Source organism: Belonocnema kinseyi, chromosome 6 (assembly GCF_010883055.1).
Source record: "Belonocnema kinseyi isolate 2016_QV_RU_SX_M_011 chromosome 6, B_treatae_v1, whole genome shotgun sequence".
Lineage (NCBI taxonomy): Eukaryota > Metazoa > Arthropoda > Insecta > Hymenoptera > Cynipidae > Belonocnema > Belonocnema kinseyi.
The window spans coordinates 68,883,778-68,893,076 of NC_046662.1; the positions used below are offsets into that span (position 1 = coordinate 68,883,778).

The following is a 9,299-nucleotide window of genomic DNA, read 5'->3' on the forward strand; positions in this document are numbered from 1 at the left end:
AAATCATAAAAGTAAAAATTTTCTAGTATTTTTGAAGTTCTTTTAAATTAATTACCACTATATATTTTTGTTCTGACAAGTTATACATTTAGTGAAAAATAATAAAAAATACTCCTCAAAATCTGTGAATGAACTGCTGCCAAATTCGCCATTTTTCTGTTTTTCAAAACTTTCCGTATAACTTGTATAGCCTTTTATTATTGAAATTCCCCACACTTATAGAAAAACTAAAGCTTTTGCATATTTTTAATATGTTAAGAAATAAAATTCATAACTTTTTTAGCGATTTTATTCAATAAGTTCTAAATATTTTAATGTCCCGCATTTGGACAAATTCTTGACGAAGTTCCGTAAACCGAGCCAAACTGTCACTGACTGTCTCAGTTTCGGACAGTTCGACGCGAGTTGCACAATTGCGTTTCCATTACTGAAACGGTCACTTTCGCCGTGTTTTGAATTAAATGTCGCAGTATTGTGTGAGTGACATATTAAAAACACTGTTTTCAAGACACACGTTTGCCGTTCATTTAATTATTTATTCTAAAAAAATTGTTCAAAGTAGTTTATTGAAGCCTCCAATTCTAACCTTGAAGTTTGTCAACTGCTTAGGTAAATAATGTAATAGTAACTCATGAATTAAATTTTTTAATAAAAAAGAGTAAATATGCATTAAAATGTAATATTAAATATCATAAATAATTATGAGAATAATATCATTTACTTACTTTTTAAAAAATAAATTAAGTAATTCAACTTTTCTGTCAAAAATTTTATATTTCCGAATTCAAAATCTAACTGATTTGAAGAAAACTTGTCTTTTTAAATTGAAAATTCAACAGTTTGGCTAAAAATTTCTTCTTTCTTGACTGAAAAATCTTTTTTTATTAATATTTGAACTTTTTTGTCGATAATTTGTCTTTTTGGTTCTAAATTTTTTCTCTTTAATTATCAAATTCATCTTTCGTGAGCAAAAATAAAACTGTGAATGAAGATTAATCTGTTCAGCTTGAGGCTTTAACAATTTTATTAAAAATTCGTTTTTTTTAAATTAATTCAACTGCATTCAATTTGTAATTAAAATCTGTTTTGGTTGGAATATCAACTATTATATTTTTTTTTTTATTTTAAAATAAAAAAGAGTAATTTTCTAACAAAGAGATTAATTCTAATCAAAATATATTCTAATCAAAAAATATAATCGTTGGTATTTCAGCCAAAAATGTTTTAATTATTAATTAAAAACAATTGAATTAATTGAAAAAGAAATTCAATTCATTTAAAAAACAAACAAATTTTCACCCAAACAGTTCGACTTGTAACCAAAACAGATAAGATTGCTACAAAAACAGATGAATTGTCAACCAAATAAGATTTTTCATTATAAACAGAAAAAATATTTCAACTAAACATTTGCATTTTTGCTAAAAAATATAAAATTTATCATTGAAAAGATAAATTTTCAAAACCAAAAAAATTAATTTTCAACAAAATAGTTGAAATATTATTCAAAAAGATGTTTCTGTCAATGAAATTGTCAACCAAATAATAAAATTTTACAACCAAAAAATAATTGCAATTGTTTGAATACTTTTTTCAATTTATGTACTAATTTTAATTAAGATTAATTCTATATCAAAATTTACAACCAAACAGTTCAATTTGCAAGTAAATTGATAATAATAATCTTATTACTATTTATCATATTTAAGATTAATCTACAATATTGAATGTTAGTGCGAACCTACTAATTTTATTAAAAATTAAATTGATGAGTTACTATTAAATTATTTACCTAAGGAGTTGGAAAAATTTGAGGTTAGAATTGGAGGTTTCAATAAGCTACTTTGAACAACTTTTTTAGGACAAATAATGAATTGAACGGCAAGCGTGAAGCTGATAAACAATATTTTTAATATTAATTAATTTAATTTAATAATATCTTGTTATTCTGTTAACTATAAAATTAATAATGAATTTTATGTTCTAATCGTTTAAATAATGTAATGGTCGGTTTACCTAATTTTTGGATTGACAATCAATTTTTTTAACTGAAAATTTAACTGTGCCAATTTCGGTTTGAAAATTGATCGATTTTATATTAATATTAAACTATTTGGCAGAAAATGAACTCTTTTCGTAATGTTGCAAACTTCGTCAAAGACTCTTCTTTTTTGCTTAAAAATTCAACTGTTTTGCTGAAAATTTGACATTTTGGATTGAAAATTCTATTATTTTCTATGAAAATTCAACTTTTTGCTTAAAGATTAAATTTTTTGTTTTAAATTCATAATTTTCGTTGAATTAATCTTTTTTAAATTAAAAATTCAACCACTTGGTTGAAAGTTAAAAAAAAAATCATTTTAGACTAAACAGTTGCATTTGCAGTCAACTAGTTCAACTTTCAATCAAAAAGGATGAATTTAAAAAGTATTTTACACGTTTGATATTTCAACCAAGAAAAGATTTAAATTTTAAATCCGAAACAGTTAAATTCGATAAAAAATTACTAATTTTCTACAAAATATTTAAATCCTCGACCAAAACAGATTATTTTTTAACGAAACAGTTGCATTTAAAACAAAAGAACCCAATTTCTGCCAAAATAGATTTATTTTAAAAGCAAACAGGCCAACTTAATAAAAATAAATTAATTTACAACAAAATAGTTGAATTTTTAGAAAATTAATGAAAATCTTTAACAAAATAGTTGAATTTGTAACTAAACTGATGAACCTTTAACTAATAAACTTAATAAATTTCGTATAAAGGATTGCAACTTTCAACCAAGTGGTTGCATTTTTAATAAAAAATATAATTATTCATAACGAAAAATATAACACATATTTGATATTTCAACCATGAAATTTGAATTTTTTACAAAAAATTATTCATTGTTTTATTAAAAATTTAGTTTGTAACCAAATAGTTGAATTTTCTAGGGTTCGATCCCTGAGCCAGTACCTCTGGAAATTTTTCAATGTACCTTTACCGAGGTTCTGGTAGTTCGGAACCCACCTTAAGCTGTAGGTCCCCCCATCGTGCACTTGACTGCAACCCAGTCCATCAATGATGGGGTAAAAAACCAGGCTTTGTCCAATATGTCTGGGCAGACTGCTCTCATCAGATCACTTGATTGCATTATAAAAATGCGTCCGTGACTGACGATATATACCGGGACAGCCCCGTGCAAAATGATCAAATAAAAATCCAACTCTAACCAAACATGCCTTCGACATGTTGGGCAGTAAAAGCCTGTGACAACATGTCAACACGGAAATGTTTTTTATTATTATTATATGACTCGTTGGCTTAGTTGATTAGACCCTTGGACTTAACCTCAGAGGTCCGGGGTTCGATCCCTGAGCCGGTACCTCTGGAATTTGTTTTATATTTATATTATCTGAATCTTATTCTTTTTCTTATTCTATTTCATTTATATTTTAAATTTGTGATGTTAGACTATGCGTTAGCCCTTCCTAAGCCTACGTCACAAATCTTCACAAAACCTTTTTGCCCCCTCCCCCTGGAATTGTGACGTTTTTGAATGGCTCATCATACAATTTTGCTTAATTTTTTGGAATTATTTGTTTTTTTCCAAAACTTTCGATACAATTCGAAGACGCATTTGGGTCCAGCGTACAGGCAGTGCCAATCCAGATGGAGTAGGATGCGAATGCGCAGCATCCGACTGGATCAATGAGTCCTCGGTCTACAGCTGGTATGACTTTCGTTCGATTTCGGTATTCGGTATTTCGAAAGTTTCACGTGTTGTATTCAGTGTCGCCTATACATCGTCATTACTAAATAGAAATGTGACTGCAAGTTTCGCTTTGAATAAATTATCTGGAGGTAAGTGAAGCCACAATTTTACCACTTTCGCGCATCTCAAGTTGGACTCTTTTTCAACACGCCCAACATGTAAAAAATCGGATCATAAAATTCACTCAACTCCATTGTCATCGGGCTCTAATTAAAATTCAGTGACTTTTAGAAAACTCGACTCTTAAATTATATGTTCTCTAACGAATTTCAATATTACAATTGTCTAGAAATGATTCAATTATTCAGGATTATACCAATACAAGATTCAGAAATTGAATGACCCGATTTAGCATCGGATTTGGAAAAGATAGGTAACAACTTATTGTTTTTTCTCGATTTTTTATGGTTTTTTGTTTGGTTGTTTTTTTGTAGAATATTCTTAATTGATTCGCGCAATCTATTATGCAAACAAGTCTTTATTTTAGGCTGGTCCACTACATGTTTTAGGTGTCATTGTCATGAGGTTAAAGCGGCTATCAATATTAAATCATAATTGAAAGATTCTTTCAGTGAAATAATTTTTTGTAATTATAATACATAAGAATAGAAAACTGAAAGTTAATATCGAGACTGTTAGGCTTAAAAGAAAGTATTGTCTACTTTGATAAGTTTTTCGAGGATTGAAATAAACTATTTGAAACTTATTGTGAAACCTTCATTCTAGTCCAAAAGTGAAATATTAGTCAAGGTAGACCAAAAAACATTTGTATTTTTGTCAAAAAATAGAAAGGTAGTCAACAACATTTTTTCAATAACTAACTTTTTACTGCATTTTTTTACGGAATTATAGGGTAAGAGCACCAATTATTGGCACCCTTCTCTGATTTCATAGATAATACATTTTTTACCACGTTTCACTTCAATGAATTTAATTCTACAATTATTTTTACATATGATGCATATTTGTTAATTATTCAATGCAATGACTTTTATCAACTTTTTATAGAAACATTTCTATTTTTTGAAAACACATAAAAACAATCAAAATTTTGTTTGCATTTAAATCTTTCTTTTTTGCACAAATAAAATTTAAAAATAAAATCAATATTTAATATCAATTGCTTTGAATGATTTTAATGAATTTTATTGTTAATTGTTTTCAATATTAAAATAATAATTAGCAAGATAATATGTCAAATAAACTTTGTTTCTTTAAAAAAAGATTAATTTTAACAAACATTTTAAAACGTTTAGATGGTAATTTTTTAAGTTGAAAAGGAAAGAGGAAAGTTCTGTCATATCCTACCCTTTTTCCAGCTTCAAAAATAGATTCAAATTGTTTTTATGAATTTCACCAATGGCTGATTGATTTCAATATTTAACAGTTTATTAATTTGAAATATTAGAATACTAAAAATTAAAAATTTCTATAATTAAAAACAAAATTACAGTATGGTAATGCTGTTACGTTAATAAATTATGAATTCTGACGAAACTTTTTTAAACCTAAAACAGTGGTTTTTCGAGCTGGAAAAGGAAATAGGAAAGAGGGAAATTCTCTCACATCCTATCCCTTTTCCAGCACGAAAAATTACCAATAATTCTTATATTTGAAATTACTTGAAACGGAATTATAATCACGTCATACTCACTTTAATACATTTTTCATTAATAAAATTACATCTTCTTTGAAAAAAACATAAAAGTAATCCAATTTTGTTTTTCATTTAATTTTTTTTACATATCAAGTTTAGAACAAAAAATATAACAATAAATTTTACTAATGTTAAATATAAATAGATTTGAATTATTTTAATGAATTTCAGTAATCGTTGATTAATTTGAAATGATGAAATTATCAAACTTAAAAATTGCTATCATTAGCAGGAAAATTATAATATTTTTATATTGTTTCCTTAATAAATTATAAATGTTTACAAAACTTTTTTCCACTAAAAATAATAATTTTTCAAACGGAAATAGGGTAGGGGAAAAATTCTGTCGAAAGGTAAAACATTAGTTGGAAAGACCAAAAAACATGTGCATTTTTGCAAAAAATTAAAAAATATTCAACAAAATTTAAACTGCAACTGATTTTTTTAACGTTTCAGCTGTTTCACATAATGGTAATCACTTTATACTCAAATTTATACATTTTTCGTTTTAAAAATATGTAATTTTTTGAAACCCGTTAAAATAATTCAATTTCTTCAATATAATCTTTTTTTTAATCTTTCAGAACGAAATCATATACGAAAAAATCAGGGGAGACCGCCTTGCAGATAATAATAAATCCACAGTTGATAATAGTTAATAAAAGCACAAATAAACAAAAGTAATTAATTTTAAATTCTCAGCATATATATATTTCGAACTAATAATTCAATTAAATTAATTATTTTGCTTGCATTAGTATTTTAAATTAATTAGAGCGGTCTCCCCTATATTAATACAAATATGAATAGATAAAAAGTGTATCAATATTACATATTGATAGGTTTGAATTTTTTAAAATAAATTTGACTAATTGTTGAATGATATTATTATTTAATAGTTTATTAATTTAAAATATTAGAATATTGAAAAATAAAAATGGCTATAATCAAGAATAAAATTTGGATATGTTAAATATAATTTGTTCCGTTGAACAGTTATAAGTGTTTAAAAATATTTTTTATGATATTTAAAATTGTAATTTTTTTGCAGATATACAGCTCAAAAACAACAATGGCTCTACGAAAAATATCACTTATTCTAATTTTTATAATACTTCTACAAGATACTTTTAATCCCGTATTTGCTGGTAGACCATTTTCAAATCCAGGAAGATTTAATATTGGTGGCGTACTGTCCAATAAGCAAAGCGAAGCTCATTTTAATACAACGATAGATGTAAGTTTGAAAATATTTCTATATAATTAATTGTAATTGTGATAGAATCCACGCTATGTTGGTTTGCTTTCCGAAAAAAGAAATTCCTTTTTTTTTCAAATCGATACACAAGAACGCCAAGCCCCCGGGCTTTTGGAATTAACCTTGGGGTTTAAATAGACAAAGCTCGTTTTTCCAAGAAATGAAAAAAAGAAGTTCTAATTATTAATTTTTTTTTAATTAAAGTTTAATTATTTTGTAAGGAATGTTGAGCGAATAATTTTTCCTTAATAAGTTTTTAATTTTGATCGAACGCGTATTGTGCCCGGAAGATGTTGCAAGAAATTCAAAATAGCAATTTTAGGTAAAATTTATGCTAAAGACGGTATTTTAAGTAAAAATTGCAACATTAGTTTGTTTTTTCATTTATTAAGTGCAAAGTTTTCAAGTGTTCCTCAAATAATATTCAATTATTGAAAAAATTAATATTAAAACAATTATTTTTTTTTTCGCTTGTTAATCTTGAAAATATATAATTTGTTGGAACAAATTGTAAAATTAATGTACATCAAGAGTACTGTTTTTTCTTAAACATATTTTCCAATCGTTTAAACAAATTCCATTTGTATTTTTTTCATCAAACCGTAAAAAGTTAGTATTTTCTGGAATTATTGACACAATTACTGAATTCTAAAACCAATCTTTTTTGCTTAGGATATCTGGTGATTGTTTAAACAGTTTTCGTCTGTTTACCAGATTTTATCATCTTGTAAATTTTAGAAAATTATTATTTTCTGGAACTCCTGACGCAAGTAATGAATGTTAAGATCTGAAAAAATAACAACTAATCACGTAACTTAAAAAAATATTAAAAAATTAAGGTCTAAGTCCTGAAATCAAAAATAAGAAAAAAGGAGAGAGATTTCAAAAAAAAATTTCCACCTTTCTTATAAAAAGGCGCGCGTGAATGATTATTGATTAAATGCGTTATTTTTTTGTTTAAGTTAATAACTTTTTAAGATATACGAGTGTAAAAAATTATTTGAAAAAAATCAAATTCTTGAAAAAACTGATTTAGACAAATGATAGTAGTATGTCCCAGTGACTAAATTTTAATTTATGAAAAGTTACTCATATGTACTTCTTTTTCCATTTTTTCAAAAATCAATATAAACAAAAAAATATGAAATTTTTTTACCAATATGGTATAAATTTAGACAGCTTTAGTTCCCACACTGATCCAAACTAGGAACTTATTGTGAATATTTTTTATTGATTTTCAATATTATTTTTTTAATGATCCGAATCAAATTCTTAAGAATTTGTAAATACCCGCTTTAGAATTTCTTTTTATGTTCATTACGGCATAAAAAATAGGAAAACAAAGTTTAGCATTTCAACAATCTCTTTCTTGCTAAAGAAAATACTGCAATAAACTTGCTTTTGATCAAATCCAATTAATGAAGATAATTGTGAAATAACAAAAATTTTATTCAATATATCATTTATCTATTATAGACGATTTTGTAGACCAGTATGCACCAGGGTGTATCGAAAACTTACTAAAAAGAAGAAAAAAAATCATAATAAAACTTACTTTAAAAACTTACTTATGACACTTCAGTACCCCAAAAAATTGTTTTTTTGTTACGATAGGTATTATAAATTTTTTCGAAAACACAGCTGAATTAAATAAGAATGATCTCTTTCAAAATTACAGATAAAAATCCGCAAACGATTTCAAATACCAACATTTTTCATTGGACCCACTTTAATCTGGAGTTCGTATTTTTTTCTTAATCTGTTTTTTTTTCTTTTTAATGAGAATTTAGTGATATTGATTTAAAAGTAACATTAAAAGAATAACGATAAATTATTTTAAACAAATAATCAGTTACATTATTTAAAACTGAATATACTCTTAAGTGAAAATAAAAACTTGTTTTGATAATTTTTTAGAGAGACTATTTAAAATAAAAGATATTTTCTTTAATAGAATCTTAATGGTTAACATTAATTTCAAAAATAAAAGTAAAAAATCTTACTGATAAATGAGAAATTGTTTATAACAATATTTATTGTTAATTTATGACAAAATATGATGAGTTAATAGAATTCTAATAATAAATTACAAAAATTTTAGTTAAAAAAAATGTCTATAAACAATCTTCTGAAGTGGAGAAAATAAATTAAATAGATATTCAAAAAAACACCTCTGAAAAAAAGTCTGAGGAATTAAAAATGCATCTATATATCTCACAGAGTTGTTTTCCCGATCGTTATCAATATTATGAAGCAGTGAATTAATTATTATACATGAGTTAAGACGTTTTCTGGAAACGATTTATTGCTCGTCAATTATACCAGTAGGTACGGACAAGTCTGGTCAGCCGAAGTCGAACGCCACTTCCAGTGGTCCACTGGCTGCCCAAAACTGTCCGTAACTACTGTGCGAGTTATTTGCACCAGGCTGAGTTGAAGTGCGGCGAATAATTCGATTTCGCGAACATCATTGCTTTCGACTGCTGGCGACAGGTCCAAAATTTACTTCTATATTTGATCGTAATTACTCTTTTCATCTATTTATAATTTATTTATTCGGTATTTACACAATGAATATTTCTATTATATTTTGCTTCCAACACTAGTTTATAAAATCAGTCAAT

At 26.0% G+C, this 9,299-nt stretch overlaps 1 protein-coding gene across 1 annotated transcript in view; it reads left to right on the forward strand.

Annotated features, from left to right (window-relative positions):
* The first annotated feature begins 3,740 nt into the window (after positions 1-3,740).
* Positions 3,741-9,299, forward strand: part of LOC117175005 (glutamate [NMDA] receptor subunit 1) — a 53,299-nt gene continuing 47,740 nt past the window's right edge. Inside the window, exons 1-2 of the mRNA XM_033364496.1 lie at positions 3,741-3,849; positions 6,469-6,654. Coding sequence (XP_033220387.1) covers positions 6,490-6,654 — 165 coding nt within the window. The 5' untranslated portion in view covers positions 3,741-3,849; positions 6,469-6,489. The remainder of the gene's footprint in view (positions 3,850-6,468; positions 6,655-9,299) is intronic.